The sequence below is a fragment of the Papaver somniferum genome, unplaced genomic scaffold (assembly GCF_003573695.1).
Source record: "Papaver somniferum cultivar HN1 unplaced genomic scaffold, ASM357369v1 unplaced-scaffold_135, whole genome shotgun sequence".
Taxonomy (NCBI): domain Eukaryota; kingdom Viridiplantae; phylum Streptophyta; class Magnoliopsida; order Ranunculales; family Papaveraceae; genus Papaver; species Papaver somniferum.
The window spans coordinates 8401223-8418104 of record NW_020622713.1 but is presented as its reverse complement, the minus strand read 5'-3'; the positions used below and the strand labels follow the sequence as shown (position 1 = coordinate 8418104).

Here is a 16882-nt window from a genome sequence, read left to right as displayed (position 1 = left end):
GGTATCCTGGACTCAATTTAAACTTTTTGTCAGAATGACGGCATTGAATTGTACCATCTTTCCATGCCGGCATTCTGACAGTTACAAACTCAAGTTATGTGGCAGTTACAAACTCCTTAATTTCACTTATGTGACAGTTACAAACTCCTTTATCCCACTTATTGGACGGTTACAAATTCCTTAATACCATTTATGCGTCGGTTACAAACTCCTTAATTCTATTTAAGTGACGGTTATAGAAAGGAAAGTATTCAATCTCTATTTGTATTCAATCTCTCTTTTTGTTTCATCTTTTATACCAAATACAATGGGTCGTCGCAAACCTCGGGAAAAGTCCAAACCCAATCCTGAAGAATCTGTTGATGATGGTGGTAAATTGAAATCAAAAGCGCAACAAGTGCCTGAAAAGTCTGTTGGTGAGGAGGAAATAACAAACTTGATACGGTAAGTGATGTTTATGTTGAATTGAAGTATTTTTATGTTTTATCTCATATTAGAAAACACAAATTGAAATTTGCTTGTTTAGTCTATGTACTACACTAAAAGAAAATTTTGAAATTGCAATTTAGTCAATTGAAATTCAGTTACATGTTTGTTTTGCAGTAGAATTCAATTTGAAAATCATGCCGGATTATATGTCTTTTATCCCTATTTTATTGCATGAACCTACCGGCATATAAAATTAATTGAATACTATGCCAGTTTTGTGTGTCGGCTTTGTATATTTTATCAATGCCTTTTCGTCTTTATTTGCTTCTTCTGTTAAAAACTTTGTACAAAATTCTTGCATAACAGTCCTCCCTTCCCATTCCACCCTCTTAATACTTGCTTGTGCGCTATAAATTGTACTTAGAGAAGACACGTTCGTCCGATCCTTTTCCTTGAAGCGTCTAAGAATTTGTCTCGGTTTGATAAATGCTTTGGCCAATCTCTTTACGTCCTCCATTTCATGAGGTTTTAGCTTCGCAACTAGGGAGTGACCAAGAAAATCTTTCGGATCCGGTGGTTATGACGGAAGAAACACACTGTACAATCCCGTTCATTGTCCTTGTCTCTTAGATGGAATACAAGCTTAAAGGGGCAATTATCCTTCCTCGTACGAGTCTTGTATACCCTATTAGTCTTCTTTGGATATACATAACCCTTTCTCTTATGGCTATTCTTCTCCTTGTATTGCCCACTTCTCTCGCAAACCATCTCAAAAAGATTCTTTGAACGCTGGGTATTCCTCACCAACACACACATGTTCTTAAGAGTCGTCTCTTTATCCCAAGCAATTGCTTCCTCTGGAGATTTTATTCCCTACATAAGGACAACAATGGGAGATTATAAGCTTCATTTCAAGAAATCCATTAGTAAACTTCAAGATACTAGGTGAAAAGTATTCTTTGATAACATACCAAAGGCATTTTATAGTATTTCAACGTATCCCGACCAAGCGGTCTTGCATTTATTGGAACAATATATGTCACAAACTAAGGATGAAATGAAAAGAAAATTAATTAGTTCCAAGATAAATTAAAACACTATGCCGGGACATAGTTCCGGCATGCTCGACCAATGTTCCCGCATGATCGAACTGAACTGAAACTGAAGACCAAATTTGAAACCTTTTCCGACATATAAATTTCATTTGAAATCAACGCCGAGAACGTAGGTGCCGACATTCTTGTAATATATGGTTTCAAGCTGGTACATGTTTCCGGCGTAACCCACAATTAATATACCATGTCGGTATTAAGCTTTGGAAAACACTCACTCCTGTATGTTTTTTTTGTAGGTACCAGCATGGTAACGTTATAATTGAACAATGCCGGTGACCGTGCCGGCATGATCGTTATTTATGGTTCCACGCCGGTAGATTGTTCCGACGTGGTAGTTATTTAATTTTCCATGCTGGTATTTAGATTTGGAAGGCACTGCTTCCTGTATATGTTTTTCATGCAGTACCAGCATGATAACTTTAGAATATAACCATGCCGGTAGCATATTCCGTAGAATATTCCTTGGTAGGTAAAAAGTAACTTTTGTACCGGCGTAGTTTTTTGGTTGAATATTATGCCAGATTGAATTTCAAAATGGGGGATATCGGGCTGTCGGCATGGCCGTGGTATGAATACCATGCCGGTATGGAGGCTTCCGGCATTGTATTCATACCACGTCCATGCCGGCACCAAGCTTTTTCAGCTGCAAAATGGTGGATTCAAAGAAAAAAAAATCAAATTTTCAACCTCTTAGCAGCTTTACCTGTGTACTGGGGATGCTTGTATGTTATGCAAGTTTACTTTCTTGTGTAGGTTCTTCAAACAACTCTCCATGCTCATAAAAATCATCATTCAAGGGTGTTGGCTCAACAAAGATTTGCAATTAGCTGAAGATTCAAGATATGGTCCTTGTAGTTGAGCTAAAGATTCAGCAGCAACAATTCTCTGTTCACAATCATCCTCCATTTTCACCAAAAAAAGTTCCCTCTCAAATATATTTTTTCCCTCCTTCTAATCTCGCCTCACTCACCCAAATACAAACAAAAACACACACTAATCTTTTATCAAATAATCTTATGAATTTACTAATTATAATTAAGCACTAATCTTGATTAGTGAGAGGTAGATTAGGAATTACGTAAAACGCTTAGATAAGGGGTAACCCTGAATTGATATTTGGATCCAGGTTTTGTCATTTTCCTCTATCCCCCAATGAATTTTAGTATCCCCAATCGCGTGTTCTTTTAGAAAGATGGAGGTTCCAAATTAATGATAAATATAAAACACACACAACAAATAATCTGAATTCTCCAAGAAGAAAAAATATTTCATTTCACAAAGAGTTAATTCTCTTATTTCTATAAATCATTTTAAAATATTAAACAATGGTACGAGAAAATCTAACACCTAACTGGGTTGAGATCCTCCGATCAAAAATCACCTGTCCTTATGTCCCTACTTATCAGAGAGCGTCAAAGTGTCTTCACTTTGGAGCCTTGTTTTCATTCCGTCTGACGCCGTTAACAATTAAAAAATCCATAAATTATTAACGAGAAACCCAGACTGCTTCTTCATAAGGAGCTGCTACACTCACCGATTATTCTTCCAAGTAATATCCCGAACAAAAATTCTAGGTGTACCGCTCTCCCAAACAAAATTAAAACCGCCCCCTCACAAACTCCTCACTGACCTTCCTGCAAAATCATAGGGGCCCACCTCATTTTTCGTGTGAGTGGCGGTTTTAATTTTGTTCAAAAGGGCGGAACACCCGAACTATTATATCCCGAAAGGGGAACCAATGCAATCTAGGCCGCTCCTCTAAACGTCTGGATGGGTAAAGGAAGAAGTGGATCCCTTTGCATATCCCTTGTCGGATTATTTGCGGGAGAAGCTGTCCCTAGGTTTATCATTTTCGTTCTTCATATACTTGTTCTTTTTACTTTCTTTTTGACATGGTGAATGAGCTGATAAAATCACAAGGGAAAAAAAAAAGAAAAAAAAAACACTCGTAGGCAGTGGATCATGTGACGAGACATGTGTCTCACATTGGAAATCGAATAGGTTTTTAGCCTTTAATATGCATCACCTGGGTCTTGAAATTAGTCCGACCATCAATGACAAACAGAAAAGGTTGTTTAAGAGATGGTACAACTTGCCCGTCGGTGCTTTATCAGTTACTATTGTGTCCATGGCCCCTGATACATACACATTGTGTCTCCTCTAAACATCCATAATCCGATCGTTACATGAAATAGTAACAAATGTTCGAACATAAATTCATCAATCAAGAAGATGCATTTATTCAAAGAACTGTCAAAAAGTGAAAGAAGACGCTGTCCTTCCACCCACACAAGTGCCAGAGTTGAGTGAAACTAAGCTTTCAAAATAATTGCATTTGCCAGACAAGCTCAGCGTTATACTGGTATTTGGTTCTCTGAAGCTTCCTGACTTGGGGTCATATACACCTAGTTTACCACCAAACGTGAATAGCATCTCATCATTCTCAAAACCCCACATAAGCTGCAAATGGTACGTCCTTTCCAAAACCCTCTCATGCGTAATGATATAACGTTTCGTCCATGATTCCTCAACTCTATAATCTTGCATGACCCATACTTCAACACGAGCTTTAGCAACTTCCACAACTATAGAAAGACACTCTTTCAACTCTCTGTTGGAACAAAGGAGAATATTTGGTTTCTCTATTTATGATTGGCTTACACAGCAAGAAAATATTCTCTAGATATGTTGCTATCTATACAAATATGTGGCATGTATAGGATATATATACACGTCTTATAAAACCTCCATTGAATATAAGAAACCCTAATCATTCTTCTCCCGTGGACGTAGGCTATAGCCGAACCACGTTAAACTGTGTTTCTTCTTTAATCTGTTTTAGTTAACTGCATAACATATTATGCAGATCCAATATTGACTGCATAACATCTTATACATACTGCATAACATCTTATGCATACTGCATGACATCTTACGCATACCAACATGGTATCAGGGGATCGTTAACGATCTTGGCCGTTTCTCTGTAATCAAGTTTCGTTTCTCTGTGTGTTTACTATGGCACAATCATATCATAATACTAGTTTGCGTTTAACCTCTGTCTTGCTGAATGATGTCAATTATGTCAGCTGGTCTAGGGCTGCTGCTCTTGCTCTTGGAGGTAAAAGAAAGTCTGGGTATATTGGTGAGAATAATACTTGTCCAGATGCTAAAGATCCAAAGTATGAAGATTGGATTGATGATAATCAACTGGTTCGCACGTGGCTTCTCCAGTCGATGGAACCACATATTTCAGAAATTTTCTCGTTTTCAAAATTTGCAAAGGATTTGTGGAAGTCTGTTGCTAGTCTGTATGGCTTACGGAATAATGTTGCTCGGGTGTTTGAGCTGAAGCATGAGATTGCTGGGGCTGCACAAGGTACGAAAAGTTTTACTGAGCATTTTGGTTATTTAAAAAGGAAGTGGGATGAACTGGATACATATCGTCCTCATACAACTGATGCCAAAATTCTCTTAAAGAGGGTTGAGGAGGATAAATTTTTTGATGTGCTCAGTATCCTCACATCAGAGTATGAATCTCTTAGAAGCACTATTCTCATGAGTGCTGAATTGCCAAGTTTGTCTAGTGTCTGTGCGACTGTGCAGCGTGAAGAGACACGCAAGAAAGTTATGAATCCTTTTTCTAAAAGCATTGTAGACCTGGATGCTGCTGAATCCAGTGCTCTTCTGAGCTCCAGAGATGATAAACGAAGAGCCATGCCATTTGATAAGGACAAGACTTCTCGTGCTAAGGGTAAGAGAGAAGTTTTTCATTGTTATCATTGTAATAAAACTGGTCACACCAAGGATCGTTGTTGGGATATTTATCCTCATCTTAAAGCTAATTTTGACAAAAATAAGCTTGCTCGAGCTGCTGTAGCTGATAATTCATCCTTTACCATAGACCAGTTGAAGGATTTCTTTCACCAGTTGAGTAATAAGAATGAGCGCAAGGCCAACCATACTTCAGGTAACCTGCTAGCCTTTCTTACTACGCCTGTTTCCAACCGTCACATTTGGATTATTGATTCAGGAGCTACAGATCATATGGAAAATGATCCTTCGTTAGTTCATGCATTTATTCGCAGCTCTCATAAAAATGTGTCTGTTGCTAATGGCTCTACTGCTCCTGTGCTGGGCAGTGGGAAAGTGCATTTTTTTCCAGATTGTGCGCCATCTAATGCACTTGTTGTTCCCTCGTTTCCTACTCAATTTTTATCTGTTGGTCAAATCACTAATTCTTTGAATTGTGATGTTACATTTACCCCTACCTCGGTCATCTTTCAGGATCGAAAGACGAAGAAGACGATTGGTAGAGGCATCTTTTCTCATGGATTGTACATGTTACGCTCTAGTGACATGGCATGTCTCACTCACAGATCAACTCCGCAGTTTCTTTATCATCAAAGACTTGGACATCCTTCCAGTCGTGTTTTGTCTAGGATTTTTCCCACTTTTTCTGTTCAGTCTCAAGTCTGTGATGTTTGCCAGTTTTCTAAACAATCTCGTTTTCCATTTCCTAACTCTGTGACTCGAGCTACAATGCCTTTTGAATTAATTCATTCTGATTTATGGGGTCCTGCTCCAATTGATGCTTATGATGGGTAGAAATATTTCATTATCTTTATAGATGATTGGTCACGTGCTACAGGGATCTATTTACTCAAATCCAAAACTGAAGTTTCATCTGTATTTGTGGATTTTCATTGTATGATCCGCAACCAATTTGATGCACAGGTTAAAATTTTTAGATCAGATAATGGCACTGAGTTTGTCAAAGGCCCTCTTCCAGGTTATTTGCGTAGTCATGGTATTATCCATCAAACTAGTTGTGTTGGTACTTCACAGCAAAATGGTGTTGCTGAAAGGAAACTCCGTCATATTCTGGAAACAACCCATGCTCTTATGATTCAGATGCATGTTCCAAAGAAATTTTGGTCTCATGGTTCTCTGACGGCCACTTACTTGATCAATCGTCTGCCTAGTCGTGTGCTTGAGTTTAAATCTCCATTAGAGGTTTTAAAACATCATCAGCCTGACATTTCTCATCTTAGAGTTTTCGGTTGTGTGTGTTATGTACATTTACAGGAAAAGCATCGTGATAAACTGGATTCACGGGCAACTAAGTGTGTGTTCTTTGGTTACTCTTCTACAAAGAAAGGATATATTTGTTATCATCCACCCACTAGAAAGCTACAGATTTCTCGTGATGTTGTGTCTGATGAAACAGTGGCTTATTTTCAGTGTGATTCTGGCAGTCGGTCTCAGGGGGAGTGTTATACAGATTTGGCACCACTTCCAGTTATTAATGAGATACCTACTGCAACAGATTCCCACAGAGATAATGGTGATGGGGTAGAGTTGGTGGACTTACCTACTGCAGTGTTGGATGTGCATAATGAAGCAGTTCATGAAGAAGCTTCAGACAATAATGTTAATGTTACTGATGATAATACAGGACTACAAGATGTGCCGCATCAAGTTCCAAAAACTGAGGTTATGGTTCCCCAACCAGTGGTACCAATTGTCAGAACCTCAAGTCGTGAGAAGAAGGCTCCAGATAAATACAAAGATTTCTTTACATATCATTCCGCTGCGTATCCTATACAAGCACATTTAACTTATGATCATGTAGGTTCTTCACACTCTGCATTTCTAAGTGCTATATCCAGTCATCAAGAACCTAAAAACTACAATGAAGCAAAGTCTAATCCAAAATGGAGGGCACCAATGGAGAATGAGTTACATGCCTTAGATGTAAATAATACATACAGTATTGTCAAGTTGCCTCCCGGGAAGAAGACTGATGGATGTAGATAGGTGTATACAATTAAATACAGAAGTGATGGAACTGTTGAGCGTTATAAGGAAAGATTAGTGGAAAGAGGTTTTACTCAGAGATATGGAGAAGACTACACAGAAACCTTTGCACCAGTTGCAAAGATGAATACGTTTCGTGTTCTTATGTCTCTTGCAGTTAATAACATTGGAAATTGTTTCAAATGGATGTGAAGAATGCATTCTTACAAGGTGATCTAGAAGAAGAGGTGTATATGAGTATACCACCTGGACACCCTCGAGAAGGAGAGAGCAATATGGTTTGCAAGCTTAAGAAGGCAATATATGGTTTAAAGCAATCACCACGTGCATGGTATGCAAAGCTAAGTTCAGTACTCATCCAGAATAAGTTCAAAAGGAGCTCTGCCGATTCTTCCTTGTTTATTAAAAGAAGTAATCTTGGTACAACTATAGTTCTAGTGTATGTTGATGACCTTGTGATTACAGGAGACAATCAACAAGAAATTAGAAATCTTAAAGCAATGCTTCATTCCAGATTTGACATCAAGGATTTAGGAATACTGAAGTATTTCCTGGGATTAGAAGTTGCTTACTCAAAGAAGGGTATTTTTCTGAATCAAAGAAAATATGTGTTGGACCTGCTGAAGGCTACAGGAAAAATGGGAGTAAAGCCTTGTGATACTCCTACAGAAATTGGCAACAAACTTGATAATGATGGTGATGTGTTAAGTGATATTGGGTCATATCAAAGGTTAGTATGCAAGTTAATTTATCTCACTGTTACCAGACCTGACATAGCACATGCAGTAAGCTTAGTCAGTCGTTATATGCATACACCTCGTGTTAAACATCTGAATGCAGTAACTAGGATTCTACAATATTTAAAAGGATCACCAGGAAGAGGAGTTTTGATGACAAAGAATGAAGCCTATTCAATTTCTAACTACTGTATAACAACATATTCAGATGCTGATTATGCTGGATGTCCAGTTGATCGTAAATCAACAACAGGGTACTGCATATTCTTTGGTGGTAATCTGGTTACATGGAGAAGCAAGAAACAAAATGTTGTTTCTCGATCAAGTGCTGAAGAAGAATACAGAGCCATGGCTTCAACAACTTGTGAGATTGTTTGGCTGCGAGCATTACTTAAAGATTTGGGTTTTCTGTCACCTCAGCCAGCTAAGATGTTTTGTGACAATCAAGCAGCGATACAAATCGCATCAAATCCCACCTTTCATGAGCGTACAAAGCACATAGAAGTGGATTGTCATTTTGTTAGAGAGAAGGTATTGGCCAAAGTAATATGCACTCCCTTCGTTCGTAGTCATCAACAACTGGAAGATGTTTTTACTAAGGGTTTACCTGTCATGCAATTCAATGGAATTCTATCCAAGTTGGGCTCCATTGATATCTTCGCACCAACTTGAGGGGGAGTGTTGGAACAAAGGAGAATATTTGGTTTCTCTATTTATGATTGGCTTACACTGCAAGAAAATATTCTCTAGATATGTTGCTATCTATACGAATACGTGGCATGTATAGGATATATATATATATATATATATATATATATATATACACGTCTTGTAAAACCTCCATTGAATATAAGAAACCCTAATCATTCTTCTCCCGTGGACGTAGGCTATAGCCGAACCACGTTAAACTGTGTTTCTTCTTTAATCTGTTTTAGTTAACTGCATAACATCTTATGCAGATCCAATATTGACTGCATAACATCTTATGCATACTGCATAACATCTTATGCATACCAACACTCTCCGATAGATAAAAATGTATGCCTACTCTCCAGAGGTTCTTTTGGTAGTTGTAACACCTTGAATTTCTCGTCACTCATGTCCAACGAGATTCTAACACTGGAGGAATATGTATCGCGCATTTTACCAAACCAATGCGAAGCTCCACTAGAAAGCACCCCGGATCTCTGGTGATGAGGAATCCAATAAGGAACGGTCTGAATGTTTTTCCATGAATTTGATCCCATGGTATAGATTTTGGCAAAATAAAAATCTTTACCGGCTTCTTCGTAAATCGGATACCACCTTGTAATCATAACCAAAACCATATACGACGGTACTAAATCTAAATCTAGGTCCACATCGGTCCAATGATTCAGGTAGGCCGTTGGGTATTTCCTTGTACTCTCCGGTGGCTGGGTTCCAGAGACATAAAGTCTGGAGGAAATTCAAAAGGAAAACCACGCCATTAAAACAACCCAGGAACTCAATATCAAATAACTTTAAAGGTGCTTTGAATGGATAATCCGTATAATCAGCAACGGCATCATCAATTCATTCATGGAAGATAATAGCTTATTGTAATCTATGGAGCAGATGATTTTACCACTGTGTTTTTTAAAACCCATGAACATGAATTTAGGATTGTTTTTTCGGGAAGTAAAATTGCAGTGCATGGTAACAAAACTAGGGCTGGAGATTAGCGCATACCAATACTTGCAAACGCACTGACATACGAAGGTCGACTTCACCGGTACACGCACAAGGATTTCAAGGTAGACATCGGGAATGCTTGAAAATGGCATGATTGCTTCTTCTGGCCTTATTTTTCAGTTTCTTACGAAACCTAGCTAATTTTGATAGGTTCTCGGTGGTATTTATAGGTACAGGTAAGCTTTTGAGGAGTTGCAGTATAGTCCGGTTTAGAGCCGACACCGAGGCAACACCGGCGGGTACGTACGTAAAAATTTCTGTTACGTAATTAGCAAGACAAATTCTCAAAAGTTGAAACTCAGCTCCTACCCTGCTCGGTGGTTGTACAAAGACGTCTGGGCGGTGGTTCGAATCTCACTTGCGTTGTCCACATTTTGGGTTCTCAGGCTCTTCATATGTGTAATGTGGTGTGGTTATGAACCATATCCTGGCTTTTAAATTGTCAAAAAAAAAATATATATATATATCCTGGTTTTTATACAAGCTAAGTGTGCGGGTAAAAGTAGATTTCACTTGAAGCTACATTTGGTTCATTGAAATGGTTTCAGTATAAGGAACTCAGAAGGCTGCACTTCGGCGATTCAGTTAAGAACTAAAGTAAAACAAAACAAAAAAAATGTATTAACCTTTAAATCAAAATAAAAGAAACCTAAGTGTTACAGTTTATTAAGAGGATGAGTCATAATAAATTAATAATGAACCTATTGTTGTCAAACGATGATTATGCTTGCAACAATGATGGACGAATGATCATAGAAATCTTAAAACGTCCGGACAAACTAATAAATCAGAACTAGGAACTACTGGCTAGTCCAGGAATGAGGGAATTGGTTACTGGCTAATCCACTTCCAAAATTGATTTATCCTCTGGTCCAAAAACATGTTTTTGGACCAAAAACTTGATCCCCTAATCCATCCACGTGCGGTTTACACAAGACCAGTTTTCAAATATTCCCAACATACCCTTCTGCAACTCAAAGTGACGAACATAAAACCAAGTCAGTTTCTTTCCTCTTTTTTTCTTCTCAGATCGGTTTCTCTCACTCTGCGTTTTGGATAGAATCAATTTCTGGTACTGTTTTTCAATCATCTTCATCTGAGCTTCGAATTAGGTTCTTCTGAGTTTCGAATTAAGTCATCTGAGCTTCGAACCAAGGTATTTATCCTTTCAATCATCCTCTTCTGCTGTTGTTCTAGAAATCTTGATGAATAATTAGGTTTATTCTGATCCGATTTCTATCAGGATAATTGTATATGATGTACATTGTTATCTTTTTATGATTTCGTTTTATGATTTCTGTTTTATGATGATTTACAATGTCAATTCAGTTTCGAAGTAATTTTCGTTCGTTTTTTAAGTAATTTTCGTGATTTTTGTGTGTTTCAATTAGGTATTTGAGCTTCGAATTAGGTTTATCTCAGATTCGAACAAGGTATGATTTCTGTTCTGTTTTTTGTAATCTGATTTTTTTTATTTTCTACGTTTTTCTGCTGCTGTTCTGTTTAGTTTTCATTAGACAGATCGTGTAGTATGTATTACCAATACGTACTGCATATAGCGTGCTCTCTTTTCATTCTGTAGTATATGCAAATACATATGAATATGAGTCAGTACATGCCAATATGTACTGCATATAGCATGCTCTCTTTTCATCCTACAGTAGATGCCGATATATATCAATATGAGTCAGTACATGTCAATACGTACTGCATATAACATGCTCTTTTTCATCCTACAGTAGATGCCAATACATATCAATATGAGTCAGTACATGTCAATACGTCCTTCATATAGCATGATCTCTTTTCATCCTGCAGTAGATGCCAATACATATCAATATGAGTCAGTACATGTCAATACGTACGGCATATAGCATGTCAATACAAAGACTCTTTTTGTTTCATCTCAGTACATGTCATTTTTTACAGGGTTAACATGTCTGACGTTGCTCCCAAACCAGACTTCTCCATCTATTCTCATGTATACCATAAGTAATATCATTTTGCATATGAGGTTACATCGTTTTCAACTTTAGAGGATTTGAAATTTTGCATCTGTAATATGTGGAGCTGGTTGACTCCATCGACTATTCTGGTTAACTATTTCCAGAATCAAGCGATAGTTCTTATTCTTGCCGATGTAACACTCCAGGGCATCTCTGCATTACATTCTTCAAATCAATCAGCTTTATTTGATTTGCACGTGGATGTAATTTCAAATGGCACATCTAGGCGTATGGAAGTTGACAGTAATGCAGACTTAGTTGTCAGTGCAAAGAATAGTTATTTGAAAGAAGGTAAAGAAGCCCCAAGAGTGTTTTTTTCAGATGGTTGGGATAAGATTTTTGATGATACAGATCAATCATTCTATTGTGGTGTTGATGTCGTACGTATAGCATGCCAAAAATACCGCATGAGAACTGGATATGAGGCAATTAAGAAGAAGAATGACCTTGAGAGATTCACCGCCGTATATAGTGTGAAAGGTTGTTCATGGAAGCTTCGCGCAATTGCCATTGGTAGTTCTATTGATGTTTTTAAGATAAAGGAATATGTTGGAAGGCACACCTGTGGCGGTGGTTATATGTTGAAGAATCCAAGAGTTACAAAAAAAATCATGAACAGTCTAATTCATGAGATAGTCATGCACAACCCTCGCATAACACCAGCAGAGATCATAGATTATCTTAAAGTTGGTGGTGGCATCGAAATAAAGTATCACCACGCATATCATGCAATTGAATTGTCGCATAAACAGATTTTTGGTAATGATGTGAAGTCGTACACTGATCTTGCTTGGTGGGTGAATGCTGTTAGGGAAACAAACCCTGGGTTAGTTATTGATTTCGATTTCAATGATGCTACAAAAATATTCAATAGACTTTTTGTATGATTTGGAGCTTGTATAGAGGGATATAAACTATGTCGTCCCATGATTTTCTGTGATTGTACATTTCTCACTTGAACTTTTAAAGGAGGTCTCATGGCAGCAACATGTCTTAATGGCAATCAAGGTAACTGGTTCTCTTTTTTTTTGATATGTAGTGTCTGGTAGTTAGATCACTCATATTGACCTTACTTCACTATCTGATAATGAGTATTGACCATACTACATACTACATATTGACCTTACTGAGTATGAGATAAACCATACTGCATGTGAAAATGTAGTGTCAATCAGTTGCTTAACATGTCATTATGTAGTGTCAGGTTTTCACATATCAACAAAGAGGTAAACCATACTGCATGTCAATATGTAGTGTCAATATTAGTTTCTTAACATAATTAATAATTCATTTTTGCAGGATTTTATCCGCTTGCGTTTGCTTTAGTACCCGGTGAAGACAATATCAGCTGGGAATGGATTTTCAAGAAACTGAAGGAGGCTTTGAATGATGATCGCCCAATCACTTTTATGACTGACCGAGGTAAAGGGTTGGTTAAATATATTCCCAAAGAGTTCCCTGATTCTCATCAAAGATATTGTTACTTCCATTTGGACAAAAACTTACCTATCGCAAAATCTGACGAAAAGTATAAGGAAGTGACTGATGCTTTCCGAAAGGCGACATATGCTTTTTGTCCTGCAACATACGAGGAAGGTCTTCAAGAAATGGTTAATTTGGGAAGGCCTTGGGTTGATGACTACTGCTACAACATTCCAAAATAAAAGTGGTCCAGTGCTTTCTTCAAGGGATGTAGTTATGGTTACACTTCATCTAGCGTTGCTGAATCGTTCAATAGCTGGATTAACAAAGAGAAGAAATTACCTGCGTGTGCGTTCGTTGACTCGATCAGGTTTGTATCAGAATTCCTTAGTCACAGTACTGTGCAGATCTCATATGGTAGATCTAGAGAGAAAAACTTGTACTTGCCAACGATGGCGCGTTTATGGTTTTCCATGCTCGCACGCTACTGCAACTATTACTAGATCTGGAGGAAGGATTCTTGATTACGTTGAAGATTATTTCAAAGTTACCACTTTTCGTAAGCTATATTCAATAGCTATTAGACCCGTTCCTAACCACGACAGGTATGTGTCTTTAATCAGTACATTTTCATATTTTGCATAACAATATGTAATGGTAGATACCACTTACACATGTAATAGCAATTGAAACTGTCAACATAAACCTACTTACATATGGATGTTACATACTGATATGTAATGGTAGATACCACTACATTTTTTGATATTTATTTTTTCAGGAACAATATACCGTGTACATATTCATATGTAGTTGTGGTTCATTCCATTTATATGATACTGTTTTTTTCTCACAGGCCCGATGAGTATCACATAGACGATATAGTTCTCCCAGCAGAAGTAATTAGGGCTCCACCAGGCAGGAAAAAGGGGAAATGTATTAAGTTTGCATATGAGACTAGTAGAAAATCTGTCAAGTGTTCAAACTGTAATTTGAAGACTCATCACAACAAGGCAACATGAAATCTTATCCGACAGTATGAACTTTCTGAAGAATGATTTTGTGTCAGGTATGTATTTCAGTCAGATACATATTAATGTCTTAATTAAGTAAGTATGATACAATACAATGTACTTTTAAGCAAGTAGTGTTCTGATTTCTCTTTTTCTTTTATCTCAGGCTTGAACGTGCAGCAGAATGTTATATCGATGATGTTGCCAGATTCCTTTTCCACAATTCTTTCCTCTATCCCTTGTTCTATTCTACCATTTTTCTTTTTGATTTTGTCAGTACCAACTGAATTTGGTTAATAAGTATTTCATTTACAGTACATACATTACAAGTGTCATGAAAATACTGTTTTTGTTGTTTCTTAGAACATCTTTTGGTTTTCGAAACATTATAAGTCTATCAAAATGTAGTTATTGTAGTTATTTTTGAATAATGAAATATGTTGTTAAGTCTATCAAAATGTCAGTATCTATCACCAGTAGTGAAGTATTTACATACTGAAATTACATGTCAGTATTGTAGTGTTAGTATCTACCACTATATACTGATATGTAGTGGTTGTAGTGTAACCATACTAGATGTTTGTAACAAGAAAACAATCAAATATGTACTGGTTTGTGGTTTAACCATCTTCCACTAAGATTATTTAGAACATATCATAATTACAATTCCACAAAAACTTTTGTGGTTTCAATCGGGTTAGTACATATTAAAGAAAACAATCAGTACTTACTGATATGTAGTGGTTAGTTTAATTATGACATGTTCATGTTGATTCACCATTTTAGTAATTGTGATTAGTTGTAAACTTTTTGTGGTTTTCCAGCTGATTCACCATCTTCACGGGGGTCGAGGGGGCAGCGCCCCCTCGTATCAACAACACAAAATCATGTTTAAGTAACACAATTGAAATATCACTACATTAATGTTAAACCCGAATTAAAATTAAAAATCACTACATATTAGATATACCCAGAAAAAACATGTTTGGAAAAGCTATATGTTTTTGAACATTCTTGAACTCATGAAATGAAATGTAACCAAGAATAAAAAGAAAAGAAATAGGTAAATAGTGATATGTACTGTCAGATTACTTTTAGCAAGTAAGACTATTTTTGTGTTATCTGCCAACTGATTTCTAATGGAGATGCTTTCAGCAATTTGCATGCTAACGGGACCCTTTTGTTACGAATCTTCGCTTGCACTTATTCATCATCTCCCAAAGGCACTCCCACATATTTGCTTTTTGACTTCATCTTCATAAAATGCACCACAAACAGTAGACAGTCTGGCGATCCCCCTTGTTGAGGTGCTTCACATTCATTCACTATTACATTCTTCATTGTTACTTTGTTCTTCTCCAGCAAGTACACATTGATAGGTACGTACATGTAATCTGCCATTTTGCAGGCGTGTGGATAACAAATACCTCCCCATTCAACCTTAGAAGAATTGTAGTGGTTGAACACCATTTTTCGCAGTCATACTCAAGTAGCGTCCAATGAAGATTGTGGTGGAACATTGGTAAAAGAATCTTCTTGATACTTTCATCCATCGTCAATATTGGTTTGTAAACAGAATCATGTGCTGCTCCTTTGAGGTTATCCGGGAACTCGACATTGTATGTTTTGTAAACAGAATCATGTGCTGCTCCTTGAGGTTATCCGGGAACTCGACATTGTACTGAAAACATGGATGTACTTAAAATAGTTTATATCTAATTTTGTTTTATGCAATATCGATATGTAGTGTACCTACCCCTACATAATTTTTTAATTTTTGAATATGTGCTGTAGTAAATATGCAGTGTAAGATAACAACTTACCCAAGCGGACGGATCCAGATGCAACATAGGCAAGTATTTCCTGTATACTTCGTGCATCGGTTGCTCATTCTGAAATTTGGTGTTAAGCTTGTATTGTGCGTAGTTGAGAAGATCTTGTTCTAATAAATCGTTCTGCACCAAGTCATCAATTGTATTTCCACTTACACAAAGACCACCTTCTCCCACCCTCCAAGCAATTGATCTAGAAAATAAACGACGTAAAGGTTAGTATTCTTTGTGTAAAGTACATATTGATATGTCTTTCTCAGTATTTTTTATACAAATATGTATGTATATCAAAAGTACATACACAAACTAATAGTACATATCAATATAAAAGTGCCAATTGAGATCTCACCTAAGATTTTTTGCATTATTGATGTATGTGGAAAGAATACTCTTTTGTTCATCGTTCATGTCATTATAGAATGATGATTTAGTCAGTTTCCGGAAATACTTGCGCAATTTAAGCTTTCTCTTTTTGTTTAGTGGTATTGCTTCTGCTTCTGCAGCTTTCGGTTCTTTATATGATGGTGAGAACTTACTTCCACTCTCATATATATCATCTACCTTTTTTGCAGGATGAGAACGAGTAACAGGTCTGGTGGGTGTTGTTACCTGCTGCTTTTCGGGCTTTGAAGCGCGCTTTTTGTTCACTTTTACAATTTTTTGTTTCTGGCTTGGGCTAAACTTTTCCTGCATTTTTAATCAACATAAAAAAATATGTACATATCTATATTGTATAAAACATAGTTACATCACCTAATCATTTTTGAAAGCATGTAGTGGTATATAAATTGTATG

The 16882-nt window shown here is 37.0% G+C and overlaps 1 protein-coding gene across 1 annotated transcript; it reads left to right on the top strand.

Annotated features, from left to right (window-relative positions):
* The first annotated feature begins 307 nt into the window (after positions 1 to 307).
* On the top strand, positions 308 to 7364 carry LOC113334063. Its single transcript, XM_026580408.1, has 5 exons — positions 308 to 444; positions 4634 to 4923; positions 5074 to 5608; positions 5687 to 6017; positions 6393 to 7364. Exons 1-5 carry the CDS (start codon positions 308 to 310, stop codon positions 7362 to 7364), a joined length of 2265 nt encoding a protein of 754 aa, XP_026436193.1.
* Positions 7365 to 16882: the final 9518 nt, after the last annotated feature.